This window comes from Haliotis cracherodii, unplaced genomic scaffold, assembly GCF_022045235.1.
Source record: "Haliotis cracherodii isolate W230 unplaced genomic scaffold, xgHalCrac1.p SCAF_21, whole genome shotgun sequence".
NCBI lineage: Eukaryota > Metazoa > Mollusca > Gastropoda > Lepetellida > Haliotidae > Haliotis > Haliotis cracherodii.
In genome coordinates, this window is record NW_027266277.1 from 7,637,598 (window position 1) to 7,658,759 (window position 21,162).

Below are 21,162 nucleotides of genomic sequence, written 5' to 3' on the forward strand. Positions count from 1 at the left end.
ACCAGCAGATATTTGATGATTTCAAAGAAATTTCAAAGAGTTCATTCCTAGCATGGGTATGTTGTTTTTATTGTGTAGGCATTATTCCACACTGCTTTATTTTTTTGTAGGCAATAGTTACTGTAGGCAAAAGTGGACGTAGGCATTAGTGGCTGGAACCCAGGTGGCCGGGTGCGCAGAAACTATTCCCGGTTTTTTAAAAGTACTGATTTAACTCCGAAATTTTATATGCAATCAAATGTTCAAAACATTTTTTGGGGCTCAGCCTAATATCGTTAGCAAAGTAAAAAAACTACGACCATAAATGTAATGTACAACAGGCACAAGAAAATTTTAAAAAATTCTTACAAATACAAATGATAAGAAGTCGAATATGAATACTTATACCTGTACTCTTTAGAACAAGAAATTGACACATTGACGTATTCAGATTAAATTGATATGTTCTTTACTTATGTAAATGCAAATGATAAAAAAATAATTAACAGTGAGATACTCTGGCTATTGTGCAAAGCATCCAGTCCCAATGAAAGTGAACAGCATGCCGATGTTATACAAAGCAATCATAATATATCGCAACTGATAGTTCTAAAAAATCAGGCAATCAACATAATGACGGTATCAGTAGGCACATCGTGATATTTGAAGATAAAAAATGATAACACATGTCAGCAGTCTGGGAAGTAATACACAGCATCTTGACAATGAAGAAGAAGAAGAAGAAGAATAGTTTATTAAAGTGTCACTATTTAAACAACCAACCATTTTGGCTTTCGAGACAAAATACGCATCACACCCCCATAGAAGTACCACGAACACACACATCCGCAAATTCAGTCACTAACCCACCCACATATATTACGTTACACACACCACACCACACCACACTACGGGATTCCATACTCGGTATTGACCCATGACATATCCTTCTTCATGTCAGGGAATGGCTTTTTGGATGGTGGTCAACGGACACGTCTTGCCTTAGGGAAAGCTGCTGTACTGTCCAGCTTCTTCATGTATGTCTCATCTGAGAGCCTCTTCGCCATCTGCAGTTCCGTCGACTCGCAGTTCTTTGGTCGTACTGTAAAAAATCTTCGTCGTCTTCGTCATAGTTACTTTCCTCGGAGGGCATCAACTGAGCTATCTTTAATGCGTCCTCGTACCTCTGTTTCTTCTGGACGGGAAGGTTGCAATGACGTATCCCGAGGACTCAGTTACGACTCTTCTGAAGAAAAACAACAACTTTATTTATTTATAATGCATATGCATGTATATCCATGTATATGCTCATGAGCAAAGGAGGAAAATATGTGAAAATCAAATTCAAATTTATTCCGATAACTCTTAAGCAACGTGTCATTATTATAGCTTGATGTATTAGAACAACACTATTTGTGAATGCCAGGTGCTACCGGTGGTGTTGGGTATGCTTACCCTTTTTGAAGATTCACTCTTTGTAATTCGACATTCGAAGGAATTAAGTCGTGTGTTTCTCTTGATGGAAAAATTTCCTCGTTTTTCCCAAGCATGATAGGAGTCAGACAGGGTGAAAATTTATCTCCATTCCTATTCTCTATTTACCAAAATGACTTAGAAGCATTTCTAGCAGAAAATAAATTCCAAGGACTGCAGCTAGTAAGTAACGAGTTCAGCAATCATTTGAATACATACGTGAAACTACTAATCTTACTATATGCTGATGACACAGTATTATTAGCTGAATCACCAGATGACTTACAAAAAGCTCTGAATATTTTTGAAAAATACTGCCATCAATGGAAATTGGAGGTTAACATCAGCAAAACTAAAATTGTCATATTTGAGAAACGCTCCCGCTCTAAAAATCTAAACTTTATATTTCGTAACACACCCTTGGAAATTGTTAAAGAGTTTTCATATTTAGGAATCTTATTTACAAGCACTGGTCGTTTCCACAAAGCTATCAAAAAGTTAAGTGAGCAAGCATCAAAAGCAATGTACAGCATATTTAGAAGAATAAGAACACTAGACATTCCTTTAGATTGCCAACTTAAACTTTTCGCCAATTTGGTTCAACCGATACTTCTATATTCTTCAGAAGTATGGGGGTATGAAAATGTAAGGACAATTGAAAGAATTCACCTAAAGTTCTGTAAATCTATCCTCAGATTAAAACAATCAACACCCGATTTTCTAGTATATGGTGAATTAGGTAGACATCCATTAACGATTCAGATAAAAATAAGAATGATATCGTTTTGGAGCAAACTAATTGTATCGCCTAATAAACTATCTAGTCGCATCTATCTGCTAATTCATAAAATCACAATGACTAGCAATACTGCATTTCCATGGCTCACCTCAATTAAAAATATTTTATATGAAACTGGTTTGAATTTTGTCTTTGATACTAACTCTTTTCCAAATCTCTCTTGGCTTAAAACAAACGTTAAACAAACCTTAATAGACAACTTCTATCAAAGCTGGAATGTCAAGGCTTGTTCTTCATCTAAAGGCAAATATTATACAATGCTAAAAGACAAACCACAGTTTGATGAGTATCTATTATCTCTCCCATTGAAACAAGCAATCTGGATTCTTAAACTGAGAACATCAAATCATAGACTACCAATTGAGAAAGGCAGTACACAGAGTACTGAGAGAACTTGCACTTTATGTAACGACCAAATAGGAGATGAATTTCACTTTCTATTAGTATGTCCAAGCCTAAATGACCTTCGAAAACAATACCTTCCGGCATACTATACTAAATATCCCTCCACTCTAAAATACAATCAATTAATGAAATGTTCATACAAACCCATTCTTGTAAAACTGGCTCAGTTCTGTAAAAAAGGTTTAACATTATTTACATAATTAAATATCATAATATCGTCGATCTATAGGTGGAAAATTGCCCTTGCGACGTTATAATTTGTGAATTTCACTCTACAATATAATATGTGTATATTTTATGTGTTCACGTGTGTAGTTATGCACATCATATATGTATTATAGAAATGCATTATGCGTGATTTGGTGTATGTATGTATTCATGTATGTATATATTATTAGATATTATTGTTGTGTGGTTGTTGTTAACCTGCAGTATACAGTATTAGTATTGCCTTAACGATGAGTAATCCCTTGTCAGTTGTTGGTGACTGATCAATTAATGTCTGGAGAAAGGGATTAGCCTTACTCACAATAAATTAACATTTCACACTGCAACAGAAGAGATTATCGATCATTATGCTTTTATACGAAAGTGAGAAAGATAAAGATTGAATGATACATAACGGGCCGCGCCCGCATTATATAGCCTTCAAGAACTGTAAACTAATAGAGGATTAATTTCAATTTTACAGAATATTCAACTGCTAAGTATTTGATAAAGTGTTGAAGTAGCATTAGATATGTTTGAGATTACAGTTTTCAATTAACTGTATAATGAGAGAGACAGTGTCTGTAGAGCTGGCCTGGTCTAATTGGTATTCAGTCCCTGGGACACAAATATTGTTTACTAGCATTGTATTGTGAGCAGCCGGATGCGTAAATAATATGTATTATATTTCCGTATTATATTTTATAGTACTTGTTGTTTTAATATTGTTAACAACAGAGAGAACGAACAGCATGCATATGTTCTAGCAAAAGGAAACTTGATAATTATTCATTTTGCTTAATTTCTACTTTGGAAAACTTTTTTGGCGCTCTGAAAGCTTGACGCTGTATACTTTTGGACGCGCATGGTTGGATGCAGACCAAATGTTTAATTCTCGCAAATTAAGACACCAGCGGCGGTATAGGAGCATATATCTAATGTCATTCAATACAGAATAATACATCAAGATGGCAGTTTCATTGTTAAGATTAAGTATTTCTAAAGATATGGAAATTAAATCTTGATAACTGTTTTTAATCTTTGATCTTTTGGGAAAATAATAGTGGAACTGGTTGAGTGACTGACGTATTCTACATTGAAAGTGACAGATACGTGATTTACATCATTAAACTTTAAAGTGATACAGTGATACAATTATAAGTGAGGGTTGTGATTTATTTAGGAACGAAGTCAGTATTTGGGGATTTAACTTGCGCTCTCCGACATTATGCGTATTTCGCACACGATTAAGAAAATAATGTAATTCATTTATTTATACGGAGTACAAATGCATCAATCCTAAATCACCCGATTAAGTACATAGTTTGTTGAATGTATTTCGTGAATACACAAATTGCACAACATATTCCCTGAGGACAAACACAAATGGCCCAACTCGTCCCTTTGTGACAGGTGTTAATTAGAGAATGTATTGCCACCACATTATGTCCCGGCACTTTTATGACATGTAATGAACCTAGTCGGTCCGTGTGTCTGTAAAAACAACATAGGTCTGTTACGTAATTCGTATTAAAAAAATGACTGAAAAAATATAACATGAATATAATTGCCCTTTTGGGGATAATATAATATTGGGAAAATATACTTAAAAGTACATGATTAAAGAATTTCAGAATCAACCGTTTCTTGTATTTATGACCGACTTCACACAAACTGAATAATTAAACAAATGTTTATATAGCTATAATTACATGCATGACACCTACATTATCATGAAATAATAATGTTGGTCATGTTTGTTAATTTGTACATTTCGTTGTTATTGGTATCCTGAGGATGTTGTAATTATACACGTGTTCTGATCTTATTTGACGTAGAATACATGAACTGGTTGGGTGACTTTCGTCCATCAGTGTGAAGGGATTTCCCACACATAAACCGTAAATCCTTTGTCAAACAGAAAGAAGTCATATAGATATCATATCTAACTGGTACTAAAAGTTCACTATCAATCTCCTCTGATAACAAACTGTTACATTTAATATCCCCAAGCACCAATACCCAGTATGCTCATGGAGTAATTATCAGAAATATCCTGTCTACATTGTCATACCCGGTGATTGTTAAGACATTCAGACAATATGGCAGTCTGTATTCATTTCTTATATCCCAAAAGTCCCCACCAAGCTTCCTATATACAAATTGTATTAAATAATACATATATACATTAAAACAGAACAAAAACGATTGGTCAACAGTTTGGTGCGGTCGATGGAAAGGTGTTCAATTACTAAGAAAAGCTATTTAACTGTTTAATACTTAATACGTGTCTTAGAATATGAATGAATTCTTAAGTTATAACATTAGTGCAAATTCACCCGAACGTAGGATGTACATGGACTGATTTCAAAATAGCTAAATTGACAAATTGTTTCCCATAAACCACTGAATATAAACTCACTTAGCCTTTAGAATAGAAAGGCGAATCGTTTCTTAATATATTGTCTTTTAAGTCGATGGAAGTTTAAATCACTACAACCGAGTCCGAGGCAATAAAGGATTATGTGACAAAATCTGGTATCATGGCTTAACTGTATATAAGTAACACTGTCAAAGTTTAATAATCCTCTATATCAGTATATCAGATGACTATTCCAATTATTAATGGTATCAGGTAGGAATAACTTGGCAAAGCATTCTGTTCTACAACATATAGCCTGTATATTGGTTCGATTTCTATAAATGTAATTACTAACAGCAAAGCTGTTTTCCATCTTGTAAAAAGGTGTAATGGCTGTGCTAGTTTCTCTATAAATTTTCTCGTGGCCTGTACCCCTTATCGCCCCACAAATAGTCCGTATAGTCCGTATTGAGTGAGTGAGTTAAAATTTAACGTCTCATCGGCATTATTTCAGCGTCCGAAATGAATCTTAGTGTAAACATTCTAGCATTAATTCTTGTTCTTGGTACAATTATCACAAATATGGGCGTTATATGATTGTTCATAACTTCTAACGATATATGTGAAAGGAGTTATTTAACTGAGTGAGTGAGTATGGTTCACGGCGGTGGACACCAGAAAGGTATCTAAGACTTAAATTAAATCATAGGGATTTCCTTTTTAACTCGTCAATATCAGAATCTGTCTGAAACATTATTCCCAAAGTCATAAATATTAATTCCTTTCATTTTAAGATTAGGTTTTGCACTTGGGAAGACTTTAATTTAACGTGAAATTGAAAAGTTTCTGTTTTCTCTGGATTCAATTTTACTTTCTTTCATCCATTTGGTAATTTTCCCCAAATCAGCATTAATATTTTACGCAGTAGTATTTGGAATTGTCCATTTGGGGAATTGTCTGGACCCCACCGCAATCACAGTAAACAGAAATGCCAATGTGAATAATATGTACAATAGTTTGTTGGCTCGACATGCAAAACTCCATAATTTTAGTTATAATGTAAAAGTCATAGTAATATTAAATTATATTTAAAACAAATCATTAATGTATTTAACATGAGAGAAAAAGCGACACACATTGTATTTTATGATAATGCACAATTTTGAATGCTTTAAACCTGTTGCATTAAACAAATACTGGATTTGATGTTGTCATATAGTGAATCAATATGTGTCTAGTCTTCCAAATGTTCTATTGCGAACACATATAGTGTCAGCGCTCGTGATCGCCATATCTGTGAATGAAAATATCATCATTAATAAACTCACCTGAGCTCACTGTGTGTTCTGAAGACAAATCGCTGTTAGGCATCCTGCACGGCTTCGTTCACGTTCACCCTCAAATGTATGATAGAAATTTGCGATTGTGCGTGTCCAATGTTCGAATGCATTGTTGCTTACTTACTTACTTACTTACTTTGGAGATTTAACGTGCGCTTTCCGACTGATGCGTATTTCGCACACGGGCCCGGCCAGGCCATTTAATGTGTTTCCGAGAGGGGCGAGGGTGGTCTGTGCAACCCAAGAGGGGGCTTTAGGGGTTGCTTATATATAATTTGGGAATTTTGAGATTTGGAATAGATGCCGATGGGGTTGGGGAGGAGAACTAAGGGAGCTGGGTATGGTGGATGTTTGTTTGTTTATGTGATTTTGATTTAGTAGGTTATTATGGTTTTAGATGCGTTTTATGAGTTCCGTTTTTATTAAGAATACGCCTAAGGCCTTGAAGTTTTCTAGTTTATTTTGTGGGTTTAGTATTGCTTCTAGAGTGAGAGCCTTGTTTAGATTGAGGGTGGTTTGTAATGCGGTTCGATGTGTTAGGTAGTGTGTCATGTGGATGAGTGCGTGTTCTGGGGTTTCTGGTTGTTTGCAGTGTGGGCAGTTACCTGTAGTGTGTTTTTTAAGTTTTTTTAGGTGGTTATTTAGGTTGGTGTGTCCTGTTTGGAGTTTAGTGATTACTCTGTCGATTTTTTTTGATGGATGGAGAATTTTTGGTTTGGTTAGTGGTTTGCTGAGCACTCTTTTGATTTGGCTATTTGAGTTTAGATATAGGTTATGCCATTTTTTTGTGATTTTTTGTTTGTTTACACTTTTAATTTCTGATTTTGAGATGGGTAAGTTTAAGCTTATTTCTGGGATTTTGAGTGATAGTTTAGCTGCTTTATCGGCGTTTTCATTACCGTATATTCCTACGTGGGCGGGTATCCACAAGAAGGTTATTTGTTTGCCTGCTTTTGTTAGGTCGTTGGAGCTTTTAAGTATTTGATTTATTAATTTAGGTCGGTTTTTGGTATTTTTGTTTTGGAGGGCTTGTAGTCCACTTAGGGAGTCAGTAAGTATTAGGATTTTTTGGTTGTTTTTGGATTCTTGATTGTGGAGGGCTGAGGCCATGCCCATTAGTTCGGCCGTGAATATTGATTGGTTATTTGGGAGTCGGAAGGATTGTGTGGTTTTAGTTGGTTGTGTGGTATGGACTCCGAAACCCGTGTGTTTGGAGGTCGGATCTGAGGATCCGTCCGTGTAAATGTGACACCAATTTGGCCAATTTTTGTGTATGTATGCTAGTGTGGTAGTTTTAGCTATGTTTGGGTCGGTTTGTTTATTTATTTGGCTAGCTAGTGTTGTGTCTATTTTGGGTATTTTAAGTTTAGGGGTGAAGATATTTGATTGTTTGCAGTTTTGTTTAAGATTTTTAATTTGGTGTTCATTTAGGTAGTTTGTTATTCTTTGGGATATTGGGGTAAGTAAGGGGTGTTTACGAGCTAGAGCTTGGTTTTTGCATTGTTGCGACAGGCGTTCGTTTATTTATTAAAATTCCACTAATTCATTAATCACATTGAGTTGCTCGCCTCTTCTCCAATTGCTCACACTCTCAACTGATGTAGCTGCCTTGATTAACTGGAGTCCGGATGTAACTAATTACAAACTCTGTTCTAATTATGCTAATCGTGGAAGTGCATTATACTGGATGACAAACTTAGTAATCCTTTCACACTAATGATCCTTGTTTACAATGAACGCATGCCAATTGACTAAACAAACATCCTTAAGTAGAAGTATCACAATGGACGGTGTGTACAACTGTTTGTCAAACAATATCAACCAATATTTTATATTTAGAATCACCATTACATGAAATCACAGAAACTTATATATTAAATTTTACTTTGAAAACTCCAGAACTAATGTCGTGAACGTAATATAATAGGAATTTATTCCAACAAAGTGTTTCCTATATATGTTTCCTTGTACAATTTTAAATTCATGGATTTTTTATCTATTATTTTGCAATTTTCCCCACACAAACAGTGCTTTTCTAACCCCGACCTAGTTAAAACAGCGGCAGCCTTTCGTTATACAAACAGTGCTTTTCTAACCCCGACCTAGTTAAAACAGCGGCAGCCTTTCGTTATACAAACAGTGCTTTTCTAACCCCGACCTAGTTAAAACAGCGGCAGCCTTTCGTTATAAAAACAGTGCTTTTTCAAACCGCGATCTAATTAAGACAGCGGTATTATTTACATTATCTGTTACTAAAATCTGCACAAATGTTCTATTTCTTATGTAAAATGCTGTCAACATAAAGAAATACAAATTATATCATAACACTCCAAATATAGTTGCCATAGTGAAAATAGTATTAACGTATTATTGTCACGTGAAAAAATACTGTTCGGTAACATTAGTAATATTTTCAAACCCCATGAATACCTCTTACGGGCTCAAAAAATTCAATGAAGCAGTGGTAAAATATATCCATATATACAAAATTGTATAGTTTTGGATATACCAACTATACAAAATTGTATAGCTTGGAAATTCCAAATATTGGAATTTCCCCTTGTGGTTGCTCCTATGTAGGATTCCTGATTTGGGAAGATTATCTGATATCCTTTGAAGCTACGTTTAATGTTTAAGTAATTGATTTTTTGTTGCCTTAGCCACATGCCTATTTTATTTATGGTTAGTGTTGGAGCTAGTTGTACTGAGGGGGTGGCCGAAAAAAAGTAGAGGGCCCATGTGGTGATGAGGGCTGCGGGTGAGAGGGTGTGTGAGGTAGGTGATGCCGATGCGTCTAGTTTGCGTTTTTTTAGTTGCATGCTTGGGGAGGTGGGGTGCTGGGTTGAGTTTCCATGTAGGAGGCTTGAGGGTCTTGATCGCCGTAGCCTGTGGGGATGAGTGAGGGTGTTGCCCTGTTGGAGGTGTTGTGCGCCTCCGCAGGTGTAGGGGATGTAATGCCAGAGATTTAGCTTATCTCGACTTGTCTTTGGTCTGCTATGCTGGGATTGGGTTATAGGATGTGTGTGTGAGTTGTGGTATTTGAGGTGAGGGGTTGTGGATGCAGTGGATGGAGTGTTTTGGAAGGGGTGAGTAGTATAGGTAATGGTGATTCTGGACCACTTCCACTGGAGCTGGATTTATATACCAATACCACCACTACAGATGGAATATTTTATGCCAAAATGATAATGCGATTCAACGATAGTCATGAGATTAAGTTAAATTGACTCTAGCTCACCACCACCTGGAGTCAATCAATGCTTCTATGATATACATTTTTATAGGTAATGGTGATTCTGGACCACTTCAAATGGAGCCGGATTTATATACCTATACTGCTACTACAGGTGGCATTTTTTATGTAAAAATGATGATGTGATTCAACGATAGTCATAAGATTAAGTTAAATTGACTCTAGCTCACCACCACCTGGAGCCAATAAATGATACCATTAGTACAAAAACGATGATGAGACTAAACTAAATTGTAATGAAAATATTCTCTATTAGTTTTACTAATACGTATACCATTATTTTTAACGAAGTGATACTCAACATTTTTACTTAGTTCTTCGTTCATTTTACTAGGAGACCAGACTATATACTCTTCTTGGTAATTGGAAAGAAACAATTGATGACCGTATTTGGTTGGTTTGACATCACAAATATAATATATACCTTGTGGTAATTCTTTCCATTTGATAATTTTGTCCCTGAGCATAAATGTTTCAATAGCTTTTTCGAGTTCTTCCGATGTTGGTTTGTAATTCTCCATTATTATATACTTACGTAAACATTCGTTTAAATGTGATCTAATGATAGTAAGCAATCTATTTTTAATCTCCAACCAGTTCTTTGGTTTTGGCACGGAATAATTGACACGCTTGTTGTCTCTCCTGTTCTATGAACTCTTTTTTCTCGTCTTCGCTAATACCACTGGTCTTACGAGATTTTGATCGAATCTCCTGCTTCATTACGTTGTATTTGGTGAGTTCTGACAACAGTAAACGAAACTCCTCCTTGGATATCTTACAATCAGCCAGTGCTGTTGAAATATGATCCTCAATGCTGTTCAACCTTGCTTCAGCGAGTATCCGAATAGTATTGTGTTTTACAGCTGTCACAAGCGCGGTGTCAACTCCTTCGAGAGCATTTACGGCTCTGTGATACTTTTTATACAATCCAAGTCTCAACTCCCTCTCCTTCTCTATTCGATGTTTTATGTCGCTTATTTGATCTAATCGAAATCCATCAACAGTATCCATCTTTTCAAATGCTTCATCAAGCGCCGGATATAAACTCATAGTGTATAGCACGGTCATATAATAGTCTTTAATTGATCTTGCTTAAATGTTTTGAGAGTATACATCAACCTTATCAAATGTATATTATGCGGCATGAATATCTTAGTAAGAGAAATGCTGTCACTTTTAATAATTTGGACCCCCTCGAGGGTTGCAACGGGTGATGCTCCAATATGAACAATACTGCAAAACGTTGACGTTGATGTTTCTTGAGCCATTTAATCGATAGACCTGGTAATATTTTAAGGCATTTTCCGGTGCATCTCCGAACAAAACTTCAATAATAAGCGCAGAAGTATTAGGTATTGCACTCAAGTTAACTTTAATATCATTGAATTCAGTAACCAAATTTAATCTAACATTTTTTACTGCCGGACGACTAGATAACATATGACCTGGGTTTTCTGGCAGGGGAGAGACTATCACACTTTTTCGTTTTGATGGGATATAAGCCCCGAGTACGATACCACTATTTATTATCTTAGTTAAATTATGTGCCTTACCCGTCATCACATACGGTGTGGTAATGACGATATTCAGTAGCCATTCGATGTTTGCTTCGACCATAGTCCATTTTTTATCATCGTTGAGAATAATATTGTACAAAGTGTTTTTAAGGAGTCTACTAACGTCGACATCGCTTAAATCTTCTCGATTACCCGTGAATGCAACTTCTTTCCGCTTGTATACATTATCTTGTAAGTGTAAAGCGTATAACTTGCCATCGGTACCAGGTTTATCGAATCCTTCTGTGTCTCCGAGATCGGAAAGCGCAATTGTATTACATTGTCTGAGTGTTCCAGGGCCTGATGAATCAACCATTATTTATAATATGGAATGTTACACTTAAGTATCCTATATGTACAGGTTGGTGTTTTACATCTAATACAGAAATTTTGAGGTCTGAAATAATACCACGCTTTATTTTTTTATATTGTAATGTTGAGAAAGATTCTGTTCTACCGCTATTATATTTTTCATCTTTCACTGGAACAGATCTGAGCAGAGTTGAAGGACTTTCTAGTTGAATATTATCCGTGGTACTGATCTGATCAAGATGGGTGCACAACTCTTTATAGGGAACTAAATCGGGTGATGTCTCTCCCTGATCTGATGTATTGAAGAATGTTATATCTCCACGTGCAAATTCAAGTGTAACTGATAAGTTCATTAAAATCTTTACCATCTTTTCTCCAGTGTCTAATTTCAGTATCCCATTCGATTCATTTTGTGTGAGACTAATTACATTAGGCTTAAAAATTTCATCATTGAGTGAGCATACACTGTAATACCCATCAGATATATATATGCGAGTGTCATCAATACCATCTTTACCACCAAATATAAACATCTCATTATTTCTTTTCGCAGCATTTATATTGGTCCACAGCGGGTAATACGTTACATCGCATAGAGCGACTTCGAGTTGACCATCCGAGTTATCGATAGTATGAAGCAGTTGAATAGACTGACCATTTGTTATTCCCGGGAGTGAGTGAGTGAGTGAGTTAAGATTTAACGTCACATCGGCAATATTTCAGCCATATCGTGACGAGAAGTACATGAATAATACATATATTTAGACAATATAAAAAGCTGTCAACGATGGACAGTACAATAACTAGCATATCACAGAGTATATTTAAAACTAGTTGAGAAAATATAAAAGTCATAAGTATAAGTGAACAACACAATATAAAAATGGGCTAGAGATCGTCAGTCACTAAAGGGAGATCACCATACCAGGGACCATGGGGACTTACAGTGCCTTTGCTTCCTGCATGGACCCCAGCAGGATTTATATCACCCCTTCAGTCACTGGCGACAGTGTACCAATTAAGCCAAAGATTAAAATGACGAAAATTCTACGCTTAAAAGCCTGGCATGCAGAAAAATACTTCGAATGATATGGGACTTACATACCCTCTTAGGGGGACAATAATTTTACTCTACTTTAACCCCCCACTAACAATCTTAGTTATGAATTTTGCACTACCAATCTTTAAAACAATACAGCAACTACATAAAATATATGTATAAGTTCTATTTCTTTTAAAAAACATAGTATTAAATAAACATAGTATTAAATGAGAGTTAACTTTACTAAAAAGGTCCTTCACTGTTTTTACACTGAAATATTTATCCTTTGTGATGGAAAAATCAATACAGTCAAGCAGGACATGCTTGGCCGTGATTCTTTCATCACAAGGGATACAAAACGGAGGATCCTCACCCTTTAATATATACTCATGTGTATATCTCGAGTGGCCAATACGACATCGCCGCATAATGACCTCATCAAATCTGGACTGATAGCCCAAGTAGGTGTAACCAATATTTGGTTTAATTTCATGTAATTTATTGATACCTACATGGGTGTCCCACTTCTTTTGCATCAGATCATGGATGTAAGATCTAATTATAGGTTTATAATCACTGTATGGTAAAAGAAGTGGTGTCACAGATTTGTTGAGTGCTGCTTTTGCGGCAGCATCAGCCATTGTGTTACGAACAATCCCAACATGGCTTGGTAACCAACAGAAGACGATGTCATATTGGCCAGTAAATAACTCAACTTAAATTATTTCAATTAAAAATGGATGTTTACATGACATATTTTTAATAGCCTGAAGGCACGAAAGTGAGTCTGAAAAAATAATGAATTCTTTATATTTGTATTTGTTCTTGATATATTTTAGTGCCGTTAAAATGGCGTGTCCTTCTGCTGTGCATATGGAACTATTATCGGGTAATCTTGAAGATACTGTTCTGGATCCAATGACAGTGGCACTAGCAACTGCGCCATCATCCTTGGATCCATCTGTAAATATAGATTTATAAGTGTCATAATTGTTTCGTAATTGATTGTATTCTTGTTTATAAATTAGTGGGTTTGTATCAGATTTCTTAAGGACTAGTTAATGTGAGATCTACAGTTGGTCTTACCATTTGCCAAGGAGGTGATGAAAAACGTTGTGTGGGAGCTATATCTTGAAAGTTAATCTTCGCAGCAGAAACGACTGATTTTATTCTTATTCCAAGTGGTGGAACAAGAGATGATTTCTTATTGTAAATATCTTCGTAGAGAGGAGTAAATACGCAATTAAAAGCTGGATTTGACTGATTAGAATATAATTTAGTGATATATTGTAAAGATAGTTTCAAACGGCGTTGTTTAAGAGAAGGTTCATCCGCTTCTACCCACAGACTGTGAATTGGAGACGTTCTAAAGGCTCCAAGGCAAAGACTCAGTCCCCGATGATGGATAGTATCTAGTTTTTTTAAGTTACTTTTGCAGGCTCAACCATAGACGATGGAGCCATAATCAAGTTTTGAACGGATCAGTGACCTGTATAAGTGTAGGAGGGTTGTCTGATCACCTCCCCACTTGGAATTTAATACAACTTTCAATAAATCGAGTGCTTTTCAGACATTTAGCTTTAAGTGATTTAATCTGTGGTAAGAAAGTTAAATGGCTATGAAAGATGAGTCCCAAGAATTTGTCCTCTTTTACAACTTTGATAGGGGTGTCATTCAAAAATATTTCAGGGTCTTTATGCGGCTTATATTTTCTGCAGAAGTGTATACAGTTAGTTTTATATTTAGAAAATTTGAACCCGTTTTCGAGAGACCACTTGTGAATTTTATTGAGACAGATTTGTAACTGCCTCTCTATGGTATGCATATTTTTACCACGACAAGATACATTAAAATCATCCACGAACAGTGATCCATCCACTGAATCACTTAAAACCTTGGACAGACTATTTATTTTAATACTAAACAAGGTAACAGACAAAATACTGCCCTGTGGGACACCCTGATCCTGATTCTAATGGTCAGACAGGGTGGAACCCACTCGGACTTGAAATTGTCATTGTCTGTTAAAAATTGTGATATAAAATGAGGTAAACGACCTCTCAAACCAAAATCATGTAAATCCTTTAGAATGCCATGCTTCCAAGTAGTATCGTAGGCTTTCTCAAGATCAAAGAAAATTGATACTACATGTTGTCTGTTTACAATAACATTTTTTACAAAGGATTCTAATCGTACTAAATGGTCGATAGTACTTCTATTTTTTCGGAAACCACATTGGATATTCGTAATTAGTTTATTCGTTTCCAGATATCAAATTCATCTATTATTAACCATTCGTTCCATGGTTTTACATACGCAGCTTGTTCAGGATATAGGTCGATAGTTAGAGGGATCTGTATGATCCCGGTCAGGCTTTGGAATTGGGACTACGATGGCATCATGCCATGAAGGAGGAAAATTCCCTGATGTCCATATTTGATCAAATATGTCTAAAAGTGTCTCCAGACATGATTCTGGTAAATGTTTCAAAAGCTGGTAGTGAATGTTATCAGCTCCCGTTGCTGTGTCATGAGCTTGCCCAAGGGCGGTATGTAGCTCATGTAATGAGAAGACTTCATTATAGTCTTCACCATTATCAGAAGTGAAATTAACTTTTATCTTTTCCCGTTGTTTCTTAAATTTTTGAAACTCCGGGACAAAATTAGATTTTGAAGAATGTTTCGCTAACGTTTCTCCAAGTTTATCTGTTTTACCCGTTAATAACGTGTCACCTTCCTTAAGATGGTGAACAGATGATTTTGAACCTTTGCCTTTTATTATTTGCACCATATTCCACATCTTGGATATGGGCGTGCGGGAATTTATTTTGGAGACATTGTTCCTCCAAGACTGAGGCTTATTGTGTTCAAAAGCACGTCGTACCTTGGGATTTGTAATTTTGACCTTATCTAGATTATGCACTGTAGGATGGCGGCGGAAATACTTTCCCGCTTTCTTCCTATATTTTCGTGCCTGTTTGCAGTCGTTGTTAAACCATGGTTTACGAATATGAGGAATTGCAGAGGCCTTTGGAATTGCTTCATCAGCAATTTCATTCAGCAAGTCCGAAAACAACTGTATCGGATCTTGAACATGTTGAAAAATGTCAGGTGTTAATTTTTCAGTGGATAATAATTCATATAAAGACCAATCAGCCTTTGTAAAATTCCACCGTGTTGTTGGTGGACGATCAGTAGGGTTAACAGTTTTAATGATGGTAGGGAAATGGTCACTCCCACAAAGGTCATCATGAACGGACCATTCAAATTCGTTATAAACATCTGAATCTGTGATTGAGAGATCCAGTGCTGAATATGTTCCTGTAGCAGGATGTAAATAAGTGTTTGAATCGACATTAAATATGCAGAGATTATTGTCCGAAATAAAGTCTTCGAGCACTTTTCCCTTACTGTTTGTATTTGGACTTCCCCATAGAGGGTTATGCCCATTTAGATCGCCCATGATGATACAGGGCTTTGGTAACTGATCATAGATATTCTGAAGATCAGCCTGCTGAAGAGTATTCGAAGGAGGAATATACAAGGAGCACAAAGTAAGTGCAATGTGCAAGGTAAGTCGGACAGCTACAGCTTATGGAGGTGAAAAGGAATGATAGCAATTGTATTTCCGTAAATCAAATACATCGCAGTGCTTAAGATAAGTCTCTTGGAGACACAGTGCTGATGGTGTGAAGTCCTGAATTAGCAATTGTATCTCATTAAACATTTTCCTGAGTTCTCTGCTATTCCACTCAATCAAATGAGGCGTGTGAGTCATGGCGGCTCAATAGGTAATCTCACACGCGAGCTTGAAGAACTCCTAGCACTGGCCTGTGAAGACGGAGTTACCTCCATATCCAAAGGTCCAAAGGAGTTATGGACAGGCACTCCTGAAGGACAGGGTGTCCTAAGATGTTGTCTGTTTAGTTTTTTTCTTTCTGTCTTTGACATGTGAACATGTCCTGGTTTTTCAATAATAGGTAAAGATTGTGGGATCAGTCTGTGATTCAGAAGATGTTGTAGTGGGCTGACAATCTGATTTGTTTGGCTGAATGACAGATGTTGTTTCAACTGGTTGAACGGAGTGAACCCATGTCAACTCAGTCTGACATTCTATGGATGAAGTGGCAACAGAACGAGACACAGCAGCAGAATACGTTAAAGTTGATGGTAACTGATTTGCTACTTGCTTTTTGGCTTCCAGATATGAAATATTGTTTTGATGTTTGAGTTTCAATATCTGGGATTCAGTCTTCCATAGTGGACAGGACTTGGACCAGGCTTCATGTTGGCCATTACAGTTGGCACACTTGACGTCTTCCCTACATTCAGTGCTGTCATGATTACCACCACAACGCTGGCAAACCTGAGGTCGATCACAAGATTTGGAACCATGACCAAACTTTTGGCAAGTATAACACCGGAGTGGATTGGGGACATACACCTCCACTCCGATATTAACATAACCAGCTTTAATTGAATGAGGGATACTTGGTTTATCAAATGTGAAGAGACAAGTGTTAAGAGGAGTGATAACACCATTGACCTTTTTGGTGAAACGTTTAACAGCTGTCACCGCTTGATCCTTTAACTCTGTAACAATGTCCGAAAGGCATCGAGCTCTGTCTCGAACAATGCCTCTACTGGAGTTTAAAGTCTTGTGTGCTGAAACAGCAACCTCAACATTTGCAAACTGACTGATGGACAAGGGATTTAGAGATTGCTGTTTCTTCAGATACTCCACAAGAATAGAACCACTACGGAGACGGGTGACATTTTTCACTTCTCCACAATGTCCGTTAATAGCTTTTGAAATAGCAAACGGATTCAATTTTATAGGTAGTTTGTCAGCAGCCTCAATTACCAGGAATCGGGCCCATGAATCGTAGTTGTTGGGAATGTTCCCAGAATCATCATCTTCAAGACGTCTTTTTTTGTCGTTACGAAGTGAACCAGGTTGTTTGGTAGACATGGCGAAAGAAAAGTGTTTCAGCATACCTGCTCCCCACCCCCCATGGAGTGTCAACAAGGACAGTGTTGTAGCGCATCGGATTTCCAGCATGCAAACACCAGGGACACAGGGATGTTATACTCCAGCAAATATGACTTGAATAGCTATATTTATCTGCCAGATGTAGTGCCAGGCAGGTTCATTCCATGACAAGAAACTGGAGACATACAGAATACCGAGGTCAACATCACCAGATTGGCCCTTGAGCCACCGCCTTCTGGCGTAAGACTCTAGGCAATTTATTCAATCCAAAATTGATAATTCACACAAGTTATGTACGGCCAAGACCAAAATATACATCAAAATACAACACAGGTGTGCATATACAATATTACGCACAGGGCCTGGCATGACCAGCCGATTGATAAGACCGGGCCCATCTTACCACCCGTCTAGGCGAAGTAAGGGTCGAAGTAGTGTGTTGGGCAAAGGAACACAGTTCCAGGAATCAGTGCCCTCAACTACCAGACTCCCGTCCTCCGCCGACACAGGGACGCAACCCACGGCAAACGGGCTGCTCACTTTGGTCGCCTTTTACGACCACCAATGGGGTGCTGTGGAAATATTCTACCCCGGTTCCACACGGGGGAAGAGCGATTAGCGTTACCCAGCACTCACTACGAGGAGGTTGCTCTTCACGAGTGCCTCCCGGGAGTGTAGCATACATATTAAATATACAATGATACTATATCATAACTTAAATATGAAATCGAGATACATTACTAATCAATCGATTATAGTAACTGCCTCTGGTTTTTTTTTTTTTTTGTTAAATTCCCTGATATCTTTGAAAAGTATAGGGTAACAGTACAGTTGCCATGGAAACTCGAAATATATATTTTTTTAAAATCCCAAACAATCAAAATGCACCAGTTCACCACTAGACCTATCTATGTGCCAAGTATGACGAAGAAATATGGTACGGTTTTCAAGATCTGCTCCGGATACGAGGACCACCGCCATTTTCGGTCTTAATCAAAGTCGTTGCCATGGAAACTCGAAATTTCTTTTTTTTTTAAATCCCAAACTATCAAAAGGCACCAGATCCCCACTAGACCTATCTATGTGCCAAATATGACGAAGAAATATGGTACGGTTTTCAAGATCTGCTCCGGAAAAGAAGACTTCTGCCATTTTCAGTCTAAATCAAAGTCGTTGCCATGGAAACTCAAAAAATAACTTTTTTAAAAATCCCAAACTATCAAAAGGCACCAGATCCCCACTAGACCTATCTATGTTCCAAAAATGTCGAAGAAATATGGTATGGTTTTCAAGATCTGCTCCGGAAAAGAGGACTTCTGCCATTTTCAGTCTAAATTAAAGTAGTTGCCATGGAAACTCGAAAAGTATTTTTTTTTAAAATCCCAAACTATCAAAAGTCACCAGTTCCCCACTAGACCTATCTATGTAGTATGACGAAGAAATATGGTACGGTTGTCAAGATCTGCTCCGGAAACGAAATGTGACGGAGGGAAGGACGGGCGGACGGCACCCATTCCTATATCCCCCTTCAACTTCGTGGCGGGGGATAATTAAGGCCCTCACATTGCTTGTATCCAGAAACCAAATTCTCAAAAAATCCAAATTCACACTACCTAATTACAACTCAGTTAAAACTGACAGAGCTAAACCCAAAACAAGAAGAGCCACAGGAGGACTAATCATATTTATCAGGGAAGATATAAATTACGAAGAAATAAAAATAGACTCGTCAAACCTAGAAGCCAACGGCATTAAAATCACATTAAATAACCGAAACATAAACATCATAAATATTTACCACTGGGCGGAACAAAAAGTCCAACCTGAGGATCTAAACCAACCACTCCAATTAAGCGATAAATCTACTATATTCCTAGGAGACTTTAACGCTCACCGTCCTACATGGAGCATAGATGATGAAATAGATAATCATGGCAAATTAATCTCCGAATGGATAGAAACAAACGACCTAGTACTCCTAAATAGCAACCAACCCACGAGGTACGATAAAATAAACCAAAAAATGTCGGCTATCTACCTAACCATATGCACCGCAGATCTAGCTCAAAGTACTCAATGGGAAGTGCACGACGTCCCGCTTGGTAGTGACCACTTCCCCATAAACATAACCATAGGAAATACAAACGTACCAATCCAAACAGAAAACCAAGAACCAAAATTCCATTACAATAAAGCTAACTGGGACCAATTCCAAGATATCCGCAACGAAGCTCACTTAAATGAAATAGAAATTAATGATCCAGAAACCTATTGTAAAAACCTAACAGACTATATAATAAACGCAGCCAAAACCTCAATCCCCTTCAAAACATCTAAGACAGGAAAACCGACAGTACCATGGTGGAATGAGGACATAGAACAGACAAGACAAAAACGTAAATCAGCCTTCAATAAAGCAAAACGCGACTTCAAACATCTAAACATAGCCCACAAACTAAACCACCAGGTTACAAAACTAGTCCAAATAGCCAAAAGTAGAGACTGGAAATATTCTGCGAAGGTATAAATAACCGTACAGATGCCAGAACGGTCTGGCGCAAAATCCACGCCATTAGAGGCTTAAAATGACATAAAAAAAACTAACATTAACTACTCAACCAACCCCGCTCAAAAAGCAAATAATCTCAGCAACCACTTTTCGGCCGTTAGCAGTAACACGAACTTCAGCCAAAAATTCCAAGATAAACTTAAAACAGGAAACAAACCCACAAAAGAACCAAACAATAACAATCTAGAAATAAACCAACCCTACAAAATGGGGAGCTCCTCTACGTAATCCAAAACAGGAAAAAGGGCACAGCCCCAGGATTAGACCTAACTTCTTACAAAATAATTGAAAAACTCCCCCTAAAACTACTCCAGGCACTACTCAAACTATACAATCTCATCTACCTAAACGGACAAGTACCTACTCCCTGGAAACAGGCCCTAGTCACACCAATCCCTAAACCTAATAAACCAGCTAATCAAGCTAACTTCAAACTTATGTAAAGTAATGGAATCAATGGCTAAAAATAGATTACAAGATTACAACATTACCTAACCCAAAATAACATCATAAACCCAGATCAAAGCGGTTTCACTCCTGGCCGCTCAACCCTAGATAACCTCGCCCGACTAGAGCAAGATATTAAGACAGGACAACTAAATAAACAATATACCTTAGGCATCTTCTTAGACTTCTCTAAAGCTTTCGACATGGTATGGCACGACGGGCTAATACAAAAACTTAAAAAAATAGGACTCAAAGGTCAGCTAATAAACTACATCCAGGACTTCCTAAACAATCGTAAAATAACCGTGGGTATAGACAAAACACTATCGGACCCCTAGAAAATGGCACTCCCCAGGGCAGTATCCTCAGCCCCACCCTCTTAAATATAATGATAAACGATCTATTCGAGGGGCTATCCCCTAAAGT

General features: G+C 37.2%; 1 protein-coding gene across 1 annotated transcript; it reads right to left on the minus strand.

Annotated features, from left to right (window-relative positions):
- Positions 1-16,697: 16,697 nt before the first annotated feature.
- Positions 16,698-17,699, minus strand: LOC139471053 (uncharacterized). Its single transcript, XM_071253351.1, has one exon. The coding sequence runs from the start codon at positions 17,697-17,699 to the stop codon at positions 16,698-16,700; it is 1,002 nt and encodes a 333-aa protein (XP_071109452.1).
- Between the last annotated feature and the right edge of the window lie 3,463 nt (positions 17,700-21,162).

Coding starts and splice junctions, on each gene's coding strand:
- LOC139471053 (XM_071253351.1), bottom strand. CDS start 17,699: ATGTCTACCAAACAACCTGGTTCACTTCGTAACGACAAAAAAAGACGT.